The sequence below is a fragment of the Osmerus eperlanus genome, chromosome 13 (genome assembly GCF_963692335.1).
Source record: "Osmerus eperlanus chromosome 13, fOsmEpe2.1, whole genome shotgun sequence".
NCBI classification, from domain to species: Eukaryota; Metazoa; Chordata; class Actinopteri; order Osmeriformes; family Osmeridae; genus Osmerus; species Osmerus eperlanus.
The window spans coordinates 3,013,863-3,035,355 of NC_085030.1; the positions used below are offsets into that span (position 1 = coordinate 3,013,863).

Consider the following 21,493-nt stretch of genomic DNA (forward strand, 5'->3'; position numbering starts at 1 on the left):
ACAAATGTTAACAATTGAGGTGTTATAAAAATGTTTATTTGTTACATTAAACATTTACACAATTTCTGCAGAATGATGCAGTTTCTGTTATGTACTGTATTGCAGCTTCGTCCCAATATCTCTACAGACCGTGCAGCTAATTTAATGCTCAACACTTGAACAGGGGCTTAATTGAAAGAGGAATTATTTACTGCGTCTTCTCAGTTACACTATCAGGGCTTGGGAATACTGTGACTTGCTAAAGTAGGCAAATGGCTAGTAGAACATAACATTTAATAATAATTTCAGTCAATCAAACAGCTGCAAGACCCAGTGAAATGTTATATACAGCTAGCAAACTAACGTTAGCTAGCATCGCTAACGCTAACTGAACTTCGGTAGGCTATCCTCAGTATTTGCAAGCTGGCCAGTGCAAGTAACATGGCATTTTATTTTGTTTGAGTTTAAACGTGTCCAGTGGGGCAAGTACATTTCTCTTCCACATGCCCTACAAAAAAAATCCACTTGTCCCAGACAATCATGTCATTCGCTGTAGTTCAGATAAGTAGACTACTACCGGTAAACTTATCTAAACTCCTCCAAAAAAGTTTGGAAACGTTATTTCGGTCGATTATTCCTCCCCTTCAATAATACCAATTGGTATTGTATTTTATATTGTTGGAAAGCCTGATTAGTCACCTTTACAACGAGGTACAACTTGTAAGGATCGTGCATTCGTGGAATGAGCAACACAGCTAACCGTGTGGGTAGCGGCCCAAATTTTTGGGAGAGAATTGGGCTAGTAATCAGAAGGTTGCTGGTTCGATTCCCGGCCGTGTCAAATGACGTTGTGTCCTTGGGCAAGGCACTTCACCCTACTTGCCTCGGGGGAATGTCCCTGTACTTACTGTAACTCGCTCTGGATAAGAGCGTATGTTAAATGACTAAATGTAAATTTATTTATTTAACCCTTGTGCTGCCTTCGGGTCACATGACCCAAAGGTTCATAACGAACCATCGTTGTGTTTACCCAATTTTACCCAATACAAAAACAAATAAAAATAATTTTCTTTTAACCTTTGCAATGTGGGGGGTCTGAGACAACCCGACGGTTAAATGAAAATGCTTCACTTTGTTTTTGTATGCGGTAAAGTTGTCGCAATACGAGGGTGGGTCACAATGACTGATGGGTCAGAATGACCCGAAGATAACACAAGGGTTAAACAAGTTTAAAGCTCATGATTCATAGCCTACCCGATGTTTCTGATTGGACTTGGGCCTCTGTTGACGTGTCTGGCTCTGGCACATGCGTTCTTTTAGTAACTTTATGAAGCCAGGCTAATATAACGACTTACAAACTCCGAAACTTGACACACCTTTTTAGTTTCTAGGTTTTCAGCAGTGAAAAATCTGTTATGCACTTACGCAGGCATTAGACAGCTTTTTCGAACTAGCGTCTGTGGAGATGCGAACTTCTGATAGGGTGAGCCGACTGCTTGCCTTTACGTGAATCGTCAAGATCTGAGGTAAGTCACGTAGTGCTATTGCCCTCTGGGTAGTGTACAGGGCCGGGGTGGGTAATCGGGAGAATCGGGAGAGTTCCCGGTTGGCCGCTTCACTTTTGGGCCGGTGGGCCGCTTCACTTTTGGGCCGGTCGAGGATTTTGTTGTTGTTGACATTTGTCACGTTAGTCTATCTTCTCTTAAAGTAGGCTCCACACGTTCCGCATTCTGACACCTCAGCCTCAGCATGGGTTGTACCATGTGAGGGAGTTCTCCCCTCCCAAATAGAGTTGGTTGGGTCCATAGCCCGTCTTTTCCAAAAAGTTTTCCCAGATCGGTTACCGATAGCTAGGACAGGCGGCCCTACCGTAACGATACGCGTCAGGGAGGATGGATGGGAGCAGGGCCGGAGTGATGGCATCGCTAGACAAGGTTTTACCAATTGAAAAACGTCTGTTTATTTTACATAAAGCTCAAAAAACTATTTTGCGGTCAAATAATGGCCAAAACATTTCTGTGCGTGCTCGCGTTAACTGTAGAAGTCCCTATCTTGCATCACATCAAACCCATACGCCCTAGGTTGGGGCAAAGCTCCTAATGTTTACAACGTCTGGTTCCGTGCCTGATTAACACTTGGATCGTTAAGCAGTCTCAAAAATGGTATCAATATAAAAAATAATACAATCCCTTTCTGTAATCATGATACCCCCCAGAAATGTTCACTGCACCCCCAGTCAAAGCAGGCTGCATCCGGCACTGTTTGGTATACAAAAAAAAGGGCCGGTCTTGGGCCTGAAACTCCCGGGCTGAAAAGTGGCCCCACGCCGGCCCTGGTAGTGTAGTTTATGTAACGTTAGGGTCATTACCAATCTCTCTGACACCGACGCTTTCTCTGTCAGTGGTAGAGTACCGGGCCGGCTACATGCGAGAAGTAGCGGTACACAAGAAAAGGTGCCGGTACGCAACAAAAGGTGCCGGTATGCTTAAGGATAAAATGTAGAGGTGCCGGTACTGCGTACTGGTGAGTACCGGCCCACTTCGAGCACTGTACACAAGCATACATACAAACACACAATTACAACAACATGCAAACACACCCATTGTGTCCTTACCCTGACGGTGGTCCTGCTGTCAAATGTGAAGGACTTAATCTGTCCATTCTCCAGAAACACCTTCAACACATTTGGTATGAGGAGCAATGAGTCGTCCTTAAGCATTGTCTGGGAGAGAGAGAGATCAGGGTAAATGGTATGCTGGGGGGACATGCAGAGCGAAGTTCAGTAGACTCCATCTAAAAGCAGTTGAGAGGCTAACGTTTCCCCCACAGACCACAGAGCAAATACCCAGATTGAACCTGCAGGGAGAAACTGAAGAGGAAACAAAACTCAGCTTTAGGAGCCTCAAGTGAATACATTGTGTCGACTTCAAAAGAGCAATGATTCAATTTCGGCATGCACCCTCTTAGTAAGCAGTCTTAGTACAATTGGGTTCAATTTATTTTCTTAAATACTCATCTAAAAAGTTATATGTACAGCCAACCGGTTTATACCCCGATTTAAAATGTATCTTTTGGATGTGAGGCTTGTATTTCAATGCGGCTTATAGCACGTTTAACAAACAACAGTAGAAACACATTTTTCGCTAGCTAACTAAGCCCGGAAGCTAGGTAAAGCTAGCTAGCTACCGTTTCGGAAAAATAACTTATGCTTTGGGGACCGTCTGAAATATTTAGAACTCACGCATCTAAAGGTAAATATTAGTTAATTCCCGGGCAATAGACATCATACATTGCTTACTTTCGTTTTCGAAGTGTGTTACACAATGGCATGCTGTAAGATTGCCTACTCGTGCATTGCTTGGTATCATTGTTCCCGTATCAACTGCGGCATATATTCCAGTGCGGTTTATACTCAGATTTACAAACAAAGTTCCCATCCTGGTGGGGTGCGGTTTTATAGAAAATGCGGCTTATTTTCCAAAAAATACGGTACTTTCTTTTGTGTACAACAGGGTGATTGATCAATACAAGTGTAATAAAAGGTGATCATAGAATCATACAGAGCCTTTCCCAGACATCCCAACCTGCAGAGACTCATTTCCGGGAGGTAGCTCCCCCCCGCCCCCCAGACGCAATCAGGACGCGCGATATGCACCTATCTCTAGCAGAAATGACCATTAGACAGTCTCTCGCTCGCCCGAAATACAAAATCCCCGATTTCCGGGAGATTGTACAGCATTTGCGGGAGACTTGGGATGTCTGCTTTCCCTCTTTCTCACTCCTTCTCATCGTCTCTCTTTCTCCCTCAAAGCATGCTAGGCAGCAAATTAGAGTAGTCTTCAATGATACGCAATTCTCAAACAATCAATCCTTACATGCAGTTCCTGATCACGACAGCAGGAGACATGATTAAACTGTTCATGGTCTGCTATTAATTCTGACTGCTATTAATTCTGACCCGGTCTACTCTAATCAACAGGATTTACCAGACACAGAGAGAGAATGAGATTAAAGATGAAAGGAGACAAAACATCCACCTACACAAAACCCCTTCTTCACACACACTCCCACAACTCTTTGTAACACAATAAAAGGCTATGAGAACCCTGAAGTCTGTGTAAATGTTCTCATGCTCAATCCATTAAGGAACCATCTGAAGAATCAAGAACAGTAGTCAGGTGGCTGAGCGGTTAGGCAATCAGTCTAGTAATCAGAAGGATGCTGGTTCGATCCCCGGCTCTGCCAAATGACGTTGTGTCCTTGGGCAAGGCATTTCACCCTACTTGCCTCGGGGAATGTCCCTGTACTTACTGTAAGTCGCTCTGGATAAGAGTGTCTGCTAAATGACGTAATGTAATGTAACAGTAGTCTACAGAAAAGAGGATGATGGAAACAAAGGGAAATGTCGGAATCTTTCTCCTTCATCTTCTCCTTCTCCCATGCCTGCTGTTTATCATTATGTCTGAGCGTGCCTGTGTAGAACTAGTCATATTAACAGGTCAGTTTCAACATGTATCCTCATTGATTGAGGTCTTAAAGACAGTCAGAGGAGGCCAAGACAAGAGTACAACTCACCACACACACAAACCCATATATTTTAGAGGTTGCTACATCTGCATGAATACACTTAGCAAACCAATTGGCTAACTTGTACTGGAATTGTGTTCAAATTTTTTTTAAATTAAATGCACATACAGAAACTGTACAATTGTGAATGGATCGCCAAAAAGCAATTTTGAAAGTAATGTCCAAGGTACGTACACTTTATAATAAAATACCACAGTGCAACGCTTTGCATTTACATTTATGCATTTAGCAGACACTTTTATCCAAAGCGACTTCCAAGAGAGAGCTTTACAAAAGTGCATAGGTCACTGATCATAACAACGAGATAGCCCAGAACATTGCGAGCAGCCAAAACATGAAGCATACATTGTGAAAACCAAATAAGTGCCAAAGGGAAGAACCATAAGAGCATGCAGTTAAACAAGTTACAATTAAACAACATGAAACTCAAAAGTGCAAGTGTACCTGTAGAAAAACAATCAACAGTAAAACATATTTCACAGCGAGTACAATAATTCAAATCCGTTACAACCAACCAACAAGAGCAACAAGTCTCTCAATAAGAGTGTAGATGACCCTGTCTATCCAGTGTAAAATTTTATATTTGTATGTTAAATTTGGTATAAAGGACCTCTTATTTTAGATACTAAGAATTGTATTTTGTTAAAACGAAAGACTTTTATTTTGTTAATGTGACCTGTGACCAGGATGTTTAGAGGTGAAAGGGCGGATGTTGAGAGGTGAAAAGGTTGCCCGCTGAAAAGGCATTGTGAGTTAGTTCTCTATTAGCAGTTCAAGGTTTGCTACTCTACTAAAAGAGATGACAAGCTCTTGCGGTTTTCACAGTAATACGTTTTATAAAGTTTAATAAACGCAACAGTTTAACCTGTCGTCGAGCCATCATTTGGTAGAGATAGCTACAGTAAGAGCTTACGCTTCATCGAGCCCCCTGCCGCTGCCAAGACGTTCGAGTGAGGAAAACAGAGATTCTACGGTTCTAATTCACCCTGCAGTCTTCACGTCGTCAAAGGACAGCGCTCCATCCCCTACACGAACCAGACGGATGCAAGAGACTTCTCGACCTGACGCTAAGGGTTCTGCAGTCAACTGGGAGCACTACGCCACACGGGCAGAATGTAGAGGGACTCGGTGGATGGTCAAGATACGGCTAGCACCAACAGGTTGGAACGAACACAAGCTAACAAGTAGGAGTGGATGCTACATATTGTGCTAAGCTAAGCGGCCACTGAAAAGACTATTTCAGTGCTCAGCTAAACTGAGTGAACGTTTTTGTTGTTGAACTGATCAAAGGCTAAAGGACTGTTTTTGCCGCTCAGTTAGCTAATCAAAGATAAACTGTTTTGGTGCTGAACTGAACAAAGATTAAGAAAGATGTTTTGGCGCTCAGCTAAAGGAGACAGAGGAGACTGACTTCAACTGAACACTTTGCAAAAAAAATGGGTTTGCATGCTTGCTTGTTCCGATTTCTCATGGATTCATGCTGTCATATATCCTAATGGACTCATTCAGTGCTACACCACAGTGATTCCCTAAGGTTAGCCTAACAGTTAACATGTCTGATATTGATGTTGGTATTTTGATATTGATCCTTTGAGTTTGACTTTGAGACTGTGACACCAGTTCATTTTAGATATTACTGAAGTAAGCCTAACTAAATACTGAATATCCAACTGTTTTGATTGTTGTGCTAAATGAGTGAAAATGTCCCACCTGTCAGATGATGAGTATTTAGCGCCCAATGGGTTAGAAGAAGTGGAAGCTGAAAATCTCCTAACAGAAATCAATGATTTAAATGTCCCCTTAGAAAGTGAAACTGATGCAGGAAAAAGACAAAAAATAGAGAGGGAAATCCCCCAAAAAGAGAAGGCACTAAATAGCCTTTTAGAGCAGCTACCAGATACTGAGAAAAATAACCAAAGCGTACGACACTCTCAACGCGATCGTATTCCAACTGAAAAAATGCTTGCTTATCAAAAGGAAGAGGCAAAGAAGAAGGAAAGCAAATTTCTTGCAGCATATCATAGTTGGAAATCTGAAATCCGTAACACACGTGAACAACTCAAATCAAACATCACATCAACTCAGTTAGCCATTCTTGTTGATACACTAGAGGACGTAAAGAACAACGTGATAAAGCTGTACAATGAAGTAAGACAACTTGTCACACCTTCATCAGATATAAGGCGACGTGTAGACGCATGCGAGGCTGTGACAACAGACATTATCAAGATTGCTTATGAGAGGATAGCAGGCATTGATGAATTTGATGCTGAAAGGGAGAGAAACCGCCTCCGCACGCTACTTGTTTATGAATATGCACCTTCCATCTTCGGATCCATTGTCTCCAAAGTGAGCCATGAACACAGTCAACACTCTTCTGTGTCCTGCTTAGCAACTAAACGTGTCGATGCCGCAGCAGAGGTTGCGGCTAAAGAAGCAGCATATGAAGTGCTGTTAAAAGAAAGAGAATACAAAAATAAAATACAACAGTTAGAAGAACAACACAAAATGGCCCTTGAGTCTCAAAAAGGAGAACTAGAAAGACTGCATGCAGAAAAGGACTTAAAGGCAGCTCAAGCTAAATTAAAGGTCTACACTCAAGAAACGGAAAGAGAAATAAACGCATTTCCCTTCGACCACACTGATGATTTCAAACCCAAAATACAACAAATTGCAGCTCGGCGCAAACCTAGCATCGAAAGCATTGTCAGACGGGGGTACAATCTCTCTCGCACAAGCCTTTCAGGATAGCATTGCTTTAAGCAGACTCCCAATACCAGAATCTTCAGTGTTCACTGGTGATCCTATCCAGTTTATAGAATGGAAAGCGTCATTTATGGCACTCATTGACAAAAAGAATGTCTCTTCTGCTGACAAACTCTTTTACCTAAAGAAATATGTGAGTGGTTCAGCCCGTAAAACACTGGAAGGAGCCTTCTACAGAAATGATAAAGAAGCTTATAATGATGCCTGGAGCCGACTAAATAGCCGCTATGGACAACCATTCATAACACAAAGGGCCTTCAGAGAGAAACTTGCTAACTGGCCAAGAATCAGTCCAAAGGATGCGATAGGTCTCAGAGAATTTTCTGACTTTCTGAATGCCTGCCAGGATGCAATGTCACATGTAAAGGGCCTCCACATCTTAAATGACTGTCAAGAGAACCAAAAACTAGTACAGAAACTACCTGATTGGGCCATATCTCGGTGGAACCGTCAGGTCACACAGGCATTGAGTCAAAACCTAGAATTCCCAACATTTCAGGAATTCGCTACATTGGTAGCAACAGAAGCAGAAATCGCATGTAACCCGATAACCTCCTTCTACGCCCTTCGCTCCTCAGACACAGTTATGGAGAAACGAAATCTGAAAGAAAGCAATGGGGAAAAGTATTCAACACGCAAACAAACAGCGAGGATCGAAGTGAAACGGAGAGACAACCTGAAAGGCCACCATGTGCATTCTGCCAAGATAATAACCACCAAATCTACAATTGTACCAAATTCACAGATACAGATCTTGAAGAGCGAAGGAAATTCGTTCAAGAAAGAAGACTTTGCTATGGCTGTCTGCGGCCAGGACATAGTGCGAGAGACTGTCGCCATCGACATACATGCAACATCTGCAAAGCCAAACACCCCGCCAGTCTACATGACGGCAATTATGTAAAGCAGACAAAGGCTTCTCCATCAGTTGACCCACAAAGAGTGTCGAATGAAGCAAGGGCCACAGCTCTAAATGTAGCCACTGGTCAGAATACCAACACCTCTATGATTGTGCCCGTATGGGTATCCACAAAGAAAAACCCGAGCAATGAAAAATTTGTATATGCACTCATTGACACTCAAAGTGATACCACGTTTATTGATGAAGCAGTGAGCCATGCCATTCAAGCTGACTCCTATCCTGTGAAATTGAAGCTGACCACCATGTTAGACAAAGACACAGTTTTACAGACTAGAAAGGTAACAGGCTTGCAAGTGAGAAGCTATAGTTCAGCCAATCACATTGACCTCCCGTCTGCCTACACAAGAGATTGTATACCAGTTAATCACACCCATATCCCCACCTGTGAGACGGCCAAGCGTTGGAGCCACCTTGTGACAATTGCAAAGGAAATTCCATCTCTCCAGGACTGCGAGATTGGTCTGCTGATAGGCTACAACTGCTCAAGGGCAATGGCTCCCAGAAGGGTAATCGTGGGCGGTGACGAGGAACCCTACGGCATACAGACAGATCTCGGATGGAGCATAGTAGGATATTCACCAGCACGCCTTGACATACCTCAATCCAACAGTATATGTCACCGCATAGCCGTTAAAGAGCTCCCTCCTATTACTCCAGCAGACGCCATTCACATCTTAGAACGTGACTTTAAAGACACTAATGAAGACAGTAAAAGGGTGTCACAGGATGACATTCTGTTCCTTAACAAAATGGAAGAAAACATAAAGAAAAACAACCTTGGCCATTATGAGATGCCCTTGCCATTCAAAGAAAGACCCGCACTGCCTGACAACACACAGCTTGCCATGACCAGACTCAACCACCTCAAACGAAGGCTATCCAAAGATCAGGCTTTCCACAGGCATTATACTGACTTCATGAATGAGATCATAGACAGGGGAGATGCTGAGGAAGCTATGGAAGATGGCGATGAGGGAGAGACATGGTACTTACCTCATCATGGCGTATACCACTTGAAGAAGCCAGGAAACCTGCGTGTGGTCTTTGACTGTTCAGCAAGATACCATGGCATATGCCTAAATGATCATTTACTCCAAGGGCCAGATTTAATCAACAATTTGAATGGGATTCTCATCCGATTTCGACAGCACCCAATAGCACTGATGTGCGACGTGGAAAAAATGTTCCACCAATTCCACGTTGATAAACCTGACAGGAATTACCTACGCTTCCTTTGGTGGAAAAACAACGACTTGGACAGAACACCGGACGTGTTCCGCATGAAAGTTAATCTCTTTGGTGCGACGTCATCACCTGCATGTGCGAACTACGGATTGAAACACCTCGCTCAAAAGTACAGCAATGAATACCCTCTTGGTGCTCAATTTGTAATTAAGAATTTTTATGTTGATGATGGAGTTGTTAGTGTAGCTAACACACAAGATGCAATAAGACTAGCCTCAGAGGCAAGGATGCTATGCGCTAGAGGTGGCCTTCGGTTGCATAAATTTGTGTCCAACGACGCAGTCGTTATGGAGAGCATCCCTACTTCTGAACGTGCTGAAGTGAAGGATGTTGAATTCACATTTGATGATGTACCATTAGAAAGAACACTGGGCATCCAGTGGCACAGAGAATCTGACTGCTTCAAGTTCAGAATCCAAGTCCAAGACCAGCCTGCCACGAGACGCAACATACTCTCCACAGTTGCTTCAGTGTATGATCCCCTTGGGTTCATTGCACCTTTGCTGCTAGAAGGAAAAAGGATCCTACAGGAAATGTGTAAACAAGGCACTAGCTGGGATGACCCCTTACCACCTGCACTCCACGGTGGGAGTGCTGGAAAAGGGATCTCACCAATCTGAAAGAACTGAGTATACCTCTCTGTTATGCACCTCCTAGCTTCGGAGAAGTTGTCAAAGCCGAGTTACACCATTTCTCTGACGCAAGTACTGTGGGCTACGGCCAGTGCTCATATTTGAGACTTTGCAACCAAAAGGGCAACATCCACTGTGCTCTAGTAATGGCAAAATCAAGAGCGGCCCCCATGAAATTAACCACCATTCCCAGATTAGAGCTAACAGCCGCCGTTACCTCTGTGAAGGCAAGTAGCATGCTTAAAGGTGAACTGGAATATGAAAATACTGATGACATTTTTTGGACAGATTCCAAAGTCGTACTGGGATATGTGAATAATGAGGCTCGACGCTTCCATGTGTTTGTTGCAAACAGAGTACAAAGAATACACCTGGGCTCAATACCTGAACAATGGAAATACGTCTCTACAGAAGAAAATCCAGCAGATCACGCATCAAGAGTGCTGACTGTTAGCGAAATGCTTGACTCTAACTGGTTTACTGGACCCAAGTTTTTATGGGAAGAGAAAATTGATCTCTCCATGGAGGTCTCACCAGAGCTGTCAGTAGGAGACCCAGAAGTAAAAGTTGCTCGAGCTCTAAACACAGAAAGCACAGTTCAATCAGATCTAACAGACCGTCTGTCAAACCTTCCTTCCTGGTCTCATGCCACCAAAGCCGTTGCTCGCATCTCAAGATGGATGAGGAAAGATAAATCAAACCACCTAGCAACTGTAACAGAAAAGAAGAAAGCAGAATGTGTCATAGTTAAGGCTTTACAGAATGAAGTGTACAAAGAGGAGATAAACACAATAAAACAAGGGAAAGTCGTACCACAGAACAATGAATTGTATACTCTGGATCCCTTCATAGGAAAAGATGGTGTGCTCAAGGTGGGAGGGAGGCTCGGCAATTCATCGTCACCAGATGCCTTTAAACACCCTATGGTCATTCCAAAAGGTCACCCCATAAAAATGATCATAGCTGACTGTCATGAGAAGGTTAAACACCAAGGCAAAGGATTCACAATGAACGAAATAAGATCAAACGTATTTTGGATTCCAGGCATGAATAGGGTTGTGGCGTCTTACATTCAGCAGTGCGTCATCTGCAGGAAACACAGGAGACCTGTTGAGGAACAGAGAATGGCCGATCTTCCATCAGAAAGAGTAGACCCCTCCCCACCATTCAGTTATTGCGGCATGGACTGTTTTGGTCCATATCTTGTCAAACAAGGAAGGAACATTTATAAAAGATATGGCCTGCTTTTCACATGCTTCTCCTCTCGCGCAGTGCACATAGAGATGCTGACTGACCTGTCCACAGACACCTTTATCAATGGATTGCATTGTTTTATCTCCATACGTGGCACAGTCAAACAGATAAAGTCAGATCAAGGAAGCAACTTTATCGGAGCTCGAAACGAACTGCGTGAAGCATTAAAGGAAGTTGATTCCGAACGAATAGCTGCCTTTCTGTCAGACTATCGAAACGAACGAGGCCGGGCTCACTGCGAGCATGCATGCACGGCGCCCTTCCGACGCCCTCACCTATCTCGCGCGTGACCCTACGCACTCGGCGCTCGGGGTCTCTCGAATTTACATAGGCTGCGTGCGCGGAGAACGCACGTTTGGTTCTGAGTTGGTCAGAGGCTCCCTTTCGAGAATCCCTGCACCCAATCTACCACGGTGTTGCGCTGGGCTTTGAATACAACATCAAGAGATCTTTATTACAGCAAATGTTTTTGGCCTTCCCTGGTAAACATCACTCTTTGTCGATCACTTATTCCTTTGTTATATTTCTCTCCCAGTTAACAGTTCCTTACAGACAAAACGATCAAGAGCTCTCTTCTCGCTCTTATTCCACTCGTTGTCTCTAGGACACAACACCGCACCTATTATTTTTTGAGAGAGAGTGAGCCTGAACAGCTGAACACTTCCCGGGGACTCACCACGGTTCCAGGCGTGTGGCGCTTTGCGAATCTCCCGGGTCCGGCGAGGGGCGCACAAGGGAGGACGGAGAACGACTTGTCTTTTACATATTTTGTATTTTTTTTTAAATTATTTTCAGGATATATGAAAAATAATTGACTAAAACTGTTAACAGAGTAAGACTTCGACAGCTATATCCTGTCTATCGCACTGACTTCTTCTGTGAGCCCGCTGCCCCAGATGGGGCAGCACTCGAGGTGCTCTCTTCTCTTGCTCTTGTCTCTGAAGTCTCGTGTTCTCCGTCACACATAGACATACAAATCATTTTATATGCTTCAAAACTGATGACAAATGTAACTTTTGACTGTGCTATGACGCACGTATCCAGGTATCGTGCATGTTTCCAAGTAACCTGCACTCTCTAAAAGGTAAAGTGGGGCTTCCTCTATGAAAGTTCTCTAACCACATCCTATGCAGGCAGTTTCTAAGAAATCATACGCAAACAGTGTCTAGCTGTCATACAGAGGCCTCCTATCTGAAACTTTCCGCAAGACGGTTTAACACATCTTATCTTAGATGCACATCAGCAAGAAGTTGCTAATTCATAACAAAATGGAAAAGAGTTCTAAAACATTTGCAAGCTTTTGCTAATCCATCCAGGCTCGATACACATATGGAAGCAAGTTCTAACACATCCTATGCAAATACACCAATTATCTAGTAAGCATTTCTATTCATTATTTCTCCAAGGTGCATTCAAACAAAGGAGCCTTGAGGATCCTTTGACAAGACAAACAGTGCGACTTCATTATGAATGCACCACATTCGAGTCATGCTGGAGGCGTGTGGGAGCGACAAATCAGGACAATAAAGTCTGTTCTCAATACCACTCTCTCGCTCTCCCCAGGAAGGATAGATGACCCTTCCCTCCGTGCCTTCCTTTATGAAGCAATGGCAATAGTAAACAACAGGCCCCTCACTATGATAAATTTAAGTGACCCAAACAGTCCAGAACCCCTTACACCAAATCACTTGCTCACACTTAAGTCTACAGTAGCCCTCCCCCCACCAGGTCAGTTCACTAGAGAAGATCTGTACACACGGAAGAGGTGGCGACATGTACAGTTTCTAGCAGAGCAGTTTTGGAGTCGCTGGCGCAAAGAATATCTCGCCAACATTGCCACCAGACAACGTTGGCATGTCCAAAGGAGAAACTTACAGACAGGCGACGTAGTGATGATGAAGGATGAAGATTTGCCTAGGAATGAATGGCGACTTGGAAGAGTGTTAGAGGCTATAGCAAATCAGGATGGGTTAGTCAGAAAGGTTAAGATACAGTTGGGGGACAGAAACTTGAATCATAAGGGAGAGCACATCTGCAAGCCTTCAGTAGTTGAACACCAAATACAAAAGCTAGTCTTATTAATGGAGACTTGAATGTCAAATAGTAGGTTTTATTGATTTTCCCTACTGAATTATATGTATATTAAGTTTGAAAATTCCGTTAATCAAAAAGGAAAAAAAAAAAAAATGTGTGTAAAAGGTATTTTTATGTTGATTTACAAGGTCAATTCATGATTTAAAAGGGTCTACGAATTCAATGTTTTCTATCTGTAAAGACATTTCAGAATTGCACAGTGTGTTTAAGGTATACAACCTTCGATGTATTCTTTGATGTGTTGATGTTATTGAATGCTTGTTCAGGGTCATGTCTATGGAAATCATTCGTATTTGTTGGAATGTGAATTCATGATTTGGTGGGAGTGTAGATGACCCTGTCTATCCAGTGTAAAATTGTATATTTGTATGTTAAATTTGGTATAAAGGACCTCTTATTTTAGATACTAAGAATTGTATTTTGTTAAAACGAAAGACTTTTATTTTGTTAATGTGACCTGTGACCAGGATGTTTAGAGGTGAAAGGGCGGATGTTGAGAGGTGAAAAGGTTGCCCGCTGAAAAGGCATTGTGAGTTAGTTCTCTATTAACAGTTCAAGGTTTGCTACTCTACTAAAAGAGATGACAAGCTCTTACGGTGTTCACAGTAATACGTTTTATAAAGTTTAATAAACGCAACAGTTTTATAACACCTGTCGTCGAGCCATCATTTGGTAGAGATAGCTACAAAGAGTCATTGTGATCCTGGAGGAAACTAACATCAGGTCCAGCCAAGCATTCCTAAGTGCCGTTGTACTCCCGGAACAAGTGCGTCTTGAGCCTTTTCTTGAAGGTGGGGAGACGGTCAGTGTCCCTGATGGAGGTGGGGATTTGATTCCACCAGTGGGGGGCCAGACAGGAGAAGAGCTTGTGTTGGGACCGGGCGCTCTTGAGCGGTGGGACCACCAGACAGTTGTCAGAAGAAGACCGTAGGTGGCTGGAGGAGAGACTTGATGTAGTTGGGTGCAGTCCCGTTCACCGCTCGCCTCTGCTTGTGCCAACCTGAATGTTAACTAACCATATAACTGACAGTAGGGCTGAACGATTAATTGCATTAGCAATAATATCTCAATGTGACAAAAGGAGATTTTGTAATCGCAAAGGCTGCGATTTTACTTTGGTCATGTGACACGCGAGATTAACGCAGTTTGCAGACGAAGGATCAACTTTGCACGCTACACTTTACCTTGACCTGTACGATGGACTCAGGCTCGACAGAACCTGACACACTTTGCCAATTTTGCCTTTAAAAAAAATGCTGCGCAGTGTCAAGTATTGTGCAAAATCTGCCTGGCTAACGTTGCTACCTCACGGGGCAACACCACCAACCTAATTCGGCCCTAAAAAAACACCACAAAGCCATGTACAATTATAGACTTACAGTTAGGTCCATAAATATTTGGACATTGACACCATTTTCATCATTTGGGCTCTGTATACCACCACAATGGATTTGAAATGAAACAATCAAGATGTGCTTTAAGTGCAGACTTTCAGCTTTAATTTCAGGGTATTTACATCCAAATCAGGTGAACGGTGTAGGAATTACAACACATTTTATATGTGGCCCCCCCCTTTTTAAGGGACCAAAAATAATTGGACAAACTAACATAATCATGAATCTAATTGTCACTTTTAATACTTGGTTGCAAATCCTTTGCAGTCAATGACAGCCTGAAGTCTGGAACCCATAGACATCACCAGACGCTGGGTTTCGTCCCTGGTGATGCTCTGCCAGGCCTCTACTGCAACTGTCTTCAGTTCCTGCTTGTTCTTGGGGCATTTTCCCTTCAGTTTTGTCTTTAGCAAGTGAAATGCATGCTCAATTGGATTTAGGTCAGGTGATTGACTTGGCCATTGCAGAACATTCCACTTCTTTGCCTTAACCCTTGTGTTATCTTCGGGTCGTTCTGACCCATCAGTCATTGTGACCCACCGTCGTATTGCGACAACTTTACCGCATACAAAAACAAAGTGAAGCATTTTCTTTTAACCGTTGGGCTGTCTCAGACCCCCCACATTGCGAAGGTTAAAAGAAAATTATTTTTATTTGGTTTTGTATTGGGTAAAATTGGGTAAACACAACGATGGTTCATTATGAACCTTTGGGTCATGTGACCCGAAGGCAGCACGAGGGTTAAAAAATTATTTGGTTGCTTTCGCAGTATGCTTCGGGTCATTGTCCATCTGCACTGTGAAGCGCCGTCCTATGAGTTCTGAAGCATTTGGCTGAATCTGAGCAGATAATATTGCCAGAAACACTTCAGAATTCATCCTACTGCTTTTGTCAGCAGTCACATCATCGATAAATACAAGGGAACCAGTTCCATTGGCAGCCATACATGCCCACGCCATAACACTACCTCCACCATGCTTCACTGATGAGGTGGTATGCTTTGGATCATGAGCAGTTCCTTCCCTTCTCCATACTCTTCTCTTCCCATCATTCTGGTACAAATTGATCTTGGTCTCATCTGTCCATAGGATGTTGTTCCAGAACTGTACAGGCTCTTTTAGATGTTTTTTGGCAAACTCTAATCTGGTCTTCCTGTTTTTGAGACTCACCAATGGTTTACATCTTGTGGTGAACCTTCTGTATTTACTCTGGTGAAGTCTTCTCTTAATTTTTTACTTTGACACAGATATGCCTACCTCCTGGAGAGTGTTCTTGATCTGGCCAATGTCATGGAAATTTTGGAATACAGTTATAATGTGTGTGTTTCATATATGAGGAATGTGTTTTAACGGAAGTCTAAAGTTGATTAAGAGTCAACTACATTTGGTAGAGATGCCATTTGCAGTTTTATAACTAGGAGACGGGAAGTCTGGGTGACCTGAGAGAGTTCTGTCACCTGGGGGGAAGAGACAGTTGGTCCGGAGACAAATGTGGATTCAACTGTATTGTTATTGTGATCTGCTGCTCTGACCCTTCCTGTAGACTTGTTTGAAGTGGCCCACACAAAGGACAGTTGACCATTTGACTGGTGAACCCCTGTGGTTTTACTATCTACTGGTTTGGGGAGAGAGGCCACAATGAAGAACCGTGGGAACTTGATATGAAGTCACTGTCACTGAGCAGTGCTGACCAATCACAGAGTTCAGAATAACCATTTGATCTAAAGTTTATATAAGGCAGGGTTTTGGGGTTGTTCTGTATCACTCTGGCGAACGACCTGTGGCTAGCACCTCCTTCGTTATGACTGATCACAAAGTACTTTGTTAAATCATGATCTGTATAAGCAAAATAAATTTATTGTAACCGCCATCTCTTGACTATTCAAATCTACACAGTGCCACTGGAATTTTTCCATATCACTTGGTGGCCCGTAAGGGGATCCTCGCCTGCTCTGCGTATCACGGACAAGGACTCCCTTAGAAAAGGTGATCTGATCAATCCGGCATTGCCGCCTTTACCTCTATAAAATTTTTTCAGAGAAAGCGGGGCCGATTCGAGGGGGTGCTTGACTGGTTGCGCTTTGACTGACGCGGGATCCTGAAAGAACCGGTAAATATTCTTTTGTGGCTTCTGTGTAATTTGAGTTGTCTAAATGTGTGTTGTTTAGACTATGGTCAATAATTCGGTTTAGTTAGTAATAGGGCGGAGACTGGAGTAGAGCTTTGTCCTGTACGTGAAAGTCGTACGAAATTAATAGGGCGGTGATCGGAGTAGATCTTTCGTCCTGTACGTGGAAGTCGTACAAATTAATCGGGTAAGGCCGGAGAACTTATCCTTTACGTGAAAGTCGTAAAAAAGCATGCAGGGAAAGTGTGCTGACGAGCGCACAAAAGGGTGATAAATTCACATGTTATATCGTGTTATGTGTCTTTTGAGACCCTAGGATTAGAATATGTTGGGTTAGTGATAGTTTGAGAAATTGTATTGGCTTTGGTGGTCATAACAGTTCTTATTTATTTACGGCCAAAACGTGATTCTAAGTCCCGAGAGAAAAGTATACTAGTCAGCTGTGTGAGTGAGAGTGTTTACAAAGGGTTTGAGTCCCTGATGGTGGAGAACAAAGAAAAGAAAAAGTTTAGGAAGTATAGGCCTGTGAAATATCAAAGTAAAGGTTTTAAGTTTGCAACACGCGTGTTCATTTTTGTTTTATATGTTTTTTGAGGTTAAAAGAAGTATGAGTAACTAATGGTGTCTATTATTCAAGCTATATACAAATTACAAAAATCAAAATTTTAATTACTTTTCGAAATTTTAATTATTTTTTCGGTTTGAATATTTGTAATTTAAGATTGTGCAGTTATTTTCATTGAAAGTTGGGAAGTCGGAATTTAATTGTTTTTAGAAAAGAAAAAGGGTAATTGTGTCTTTATTTTCCGTTGTTGGTTATTGTTTATGGATTGTAATTCTGAAAATGAATGGTCTGGAGACAGAATTGACCTGTCCAAACATCGATTACATGAAGCAAAAGTATGGTAACGATAGTTTATTGCAAATGCAAATATGGATTGATAAATGTGGATTTTCGAGTGTTGAGTCGTTTTGTTTTAAGGACCTTATTGTATTGCGAAATGGGTTCGTGGAGAGAAATAGATACACGATATTTTTTTTTTTGAAGTGGAGAAAAGAATAGATTTTAGCCTGATTGGAGAGCTTTTTTTCTGATTGGATGGAGATAGGTAGAGGGATAAAGAAATATTAGGACAGAATAGTGTGGGGAATTTTTCATCTATTTCCCCACAGATTCTGTTCCGCAAACAAATTTCGCCTCATCCGCAGCCAGGGGTGTTGCGGCAGGATGCGCGGGCGCATGAGGGTTTGCGGGAATGCGAGAACAGAATACGAAGAGGTCAGACATTTGCCATTTCTTCTGACAGCCGGTTATATCTAGGAAAAGTCAAGAAAGTAGGATCCTGGAATGTTTTTTATAGATTTGCTTTGGATTCCCGCAAAGATTGAAGCTTGTGCCTTGACTTGCAATTGCCATTGTGTTTCGAAGAAGGAAAGGTTAAAGTCCTCTCTGGAACAAAGGGTTTGAGTCCCTGTTGTGTTTGGAATAAGTGGTGTTGTGGGCTATGGTCGAAGCTGATGCAGAGCGTGTTGACATGCTGTTGAAAAACATGTAGGCCAACACGAATTGCTAGGTCAATCCAAAATGCGTGCTTTAATAGTGGGAATTTGAGCAAAATGTACGTGAATGTCCGGAGATCATCACTGTTGAAAGTTTTTTTTTTTTTTTGGAAATTGTGAGCGAACTCGCAAAATCAGAGGGGTTCGTGACCGGAAGTTGAGTTTCGAAATGGTGGCGTACAATGTTTATCGGTTGACACTGTTGGTAGAGGAGAGACGATTGTTTTACAACTCTGTGTTAACCGTTATATGTTTGATGTTAGACTTTACATCGGTCTGATTACCGCCAGAAGGCATTTGTTTTTGAAGACGGAGGCATTCTGTTTTGAAAATGCTAATGTTAATTCTTTGACTGAATTCTCCACTTGAAAAGAGGCGCATGCGCTTGAGCCTAGCGGAAGTTGATTCTTTCAGTGAAGCTCATTCTGCGTGCAGTGCCCACACGTGAGTGCAAAAAAAAAAAAAATATCACTCATTTTATTGAGAATTTAACGTTGAATTGTGAAGTATATTGGTTGGGAAAACAGATGTGTGTTTCTGTTTCTTTGTCGAACTTAAGAAAATATTGTGAGTTGCCATACTCTTGATTTGGAAATTATGTACAGACCGATTTTCTATATTATGAGCTTGATTCGTTATTGAATAACGCGCTGGAAATTTAGTGTTTGGGTAGGATAATTGGTAAAAGGCCAGTTTTGGCAATAAAAGCGGTATTCATTTGAAGAATTACAATCCCGGGGTTATTGAAACTTTTATAGAAAGTTATGTGTTCAAACGGAAATGTTATGTTGTTTAAGGGATATTTTTGTTTATGTCTGGAAATGTTCGATGGTTTTATTTTTAATTTTGTGGGAGTTCACAGATGTTACTGTTGTTTAAAGAAATATGTAAAGGGTTATGAAGAAGTGATTAGAAAGATTGAGCCAGTCCGAGGGACTGAAGTGTATACAAGGGGAATTAGTTCGAGTGACCGAATTGCGTTTGTTGAAATTAAAATGGTACTAATGGTTGATAGACTTGAAAAGATAATCCAGGCTGTGACTGTTGGTTAATGGCTAATGGTGAAAACGTGGAGGAAGTGCATTTTGTTCTGTCCCGAGACAAAGGAGAGTCCAGGAAGTTGAATTTGCAACTATGGCAACGACATTGGCTAACAAACTAACAGACCGACAGGCGGGTACAGGCTAGTAAAGGAATTGCAGCTTGATATTTGAGATCCAGGATGAGTAACCGCATGACGCATGCGCAGATGGAGGTTGAGAAATTTACAAAGACGCAAATTTAGAGAAATAGATACATTTGGAGCGAATTTTACTTATTAATTTGGTTACTTTTGAAATATGTTACGTGGTGAGCATTTTGAGACATTTGCTAACAAGGTTTTGTTTGTTTGAGGACATTTTAAATGAGTTTCAGAAATTCCGAGGAAAGGTGGGGGCTAAAAGAGTCCCGTTACGATGAGTCTTACAAAGGTGATCCCAGAGGGTGTAATTCTGCATAATTATGTGAGTATTAATGGTGAAAGATGTGTCCGTTTAGATGAATTCGAAGTTTGGTGGTTTACGAATGTATGATTTAACATTCGTTCTAAATCCTAGCCAAACAGGGAGGTAGAAGCCTTTCAGACCAGGACTTGTATTTACGAGCGGAACATCTGTGGTGTGTGATGGTATCCATAAAAATGCAGAAATTAGACCCTGGTTCATAAATTAGTTCTAATTGGATTGGAAAAGTTATACTTTAGCAAAATTAAGTGAATAGATGGTAAACGCCAACCATCTGTGTTGTTTAAAAGAAATGAAAAAAGGTTGAGAGTTTTTGCTTTGTTCCAGAGCGCGCTGTTTGATGCGAGTTTGAAATGCGCGATTGTTTATTTGAGTTGATACACTAACAAAGAGTAATTGAGATAGCTGGTAAATATAGGAATATTCAAAGGTGTATACATTACATGCTTTGATAAAACTTTTGAGGTGTTAAAGAATAAGGTTTTGTTTTACGGGTTTATGTTAAATTGTGAATTTTAAGGTTTAAAAGAAAAAAAGGGAGAGTATATATTTTCTTTTGTCTTAAGGGCATGGTACAATGTTTTGGGATAAACAGTTAGGCTGTGATGAGGTTGTATCATTATGGTATTGGTTCATAAAGAGGGTTATGATAATTTGGTTTTGAAATAATTTGGGAAGACTCATTAAGTCTGATAAATTGTGGTGTGATGGTTGTGCTAAGTAGCTTGTTCTGGACTGCAGCCAAAGCAAGTTATGAAGTTCTGCCTATCTAACCTATATAGAAATATAGATGGGGTATAAGTTTGGTTAATGGTTACATTAAGAACATTTTATGGTCTATGTTTTATTTTGGAATCATACAGATTAAATTCTGGTTTAGGGTAGTGATGCTAGTTTTCTACATGTCTTGGAAAAAGAGAGATTTGATTTAATGAATTTAAATACAAAACAAATTAAAAGGGAATCTGAAATTTAAAGGTATTCATTTGAACTGTTCCTAAAGGTTTTTGAAGAAAAGATAATAAGAGACTAAAAGTTGAGGTTATTCGTAATTTGGCTGTTTTCTAAAAATAGTTTTATTTTATACAAATTGGTTCAAAAGTAGTTTGCTTCAGTGTAAGCTTGTTAATTCATAAAAGGGAAAAGAGTTAAAATATTTACTGATAGTTAAATACATCATTGGTGTTACATATGATTTTGGGAAAGGTATGGAAACAGGACGTTTCTTATTTTCACTTATAGAACAACTTGCTGTATGCAAATGTGGAATTCACTCTAACAATTATGATTATTCCACAGGGAAAATGCTAGTGCTGATACTAGCTGGAGCAGTTTCTAGATTGCCTGAATGCATTGATGAACTAACTAGAATATGTTTTTGATGTTGATATGTTTACAGGAAGTGATGAGATGATGTTGCTATGTCCG

At 41.7% G+C, this 21,493-nt stretch overlaps 2 protein-coding genes across 5 annotated transcripts in view; both read right to left on the reverse strand.

The window, feature by feature from the left end:
* Positions 1–21,493, reverse strand: part of gcna (germ cell nuclear acidic peptidase) — a 387,394-nt gene that overhangs the window by 225,116 nt on the left and 140,785 nt on the right. The window lies entirely within an intron of this gene.
* frmpd3 (FERM and PDZ domain containing 3) overlaps positions 1–21,493 on the reverse strand; it is a 300,032-nt gene that overhangs the window by 96,569 nt on the left and 181,970 nt on the right. For all 4 annotated transcript variants that reach the window (XM_062475783.1, XM_062475781.1, XM_062475785.1 and 1 more), the window contains one exon: positions 2,594–2,701. In XM_062475783.1, coding sequence (XP_062331767.1) covers positions 2,594–2,701 — 108 coding nt within the window. The remainder of the gene's footprint in view (positions 1–2,593; positions 2,702–21,493) is intronic.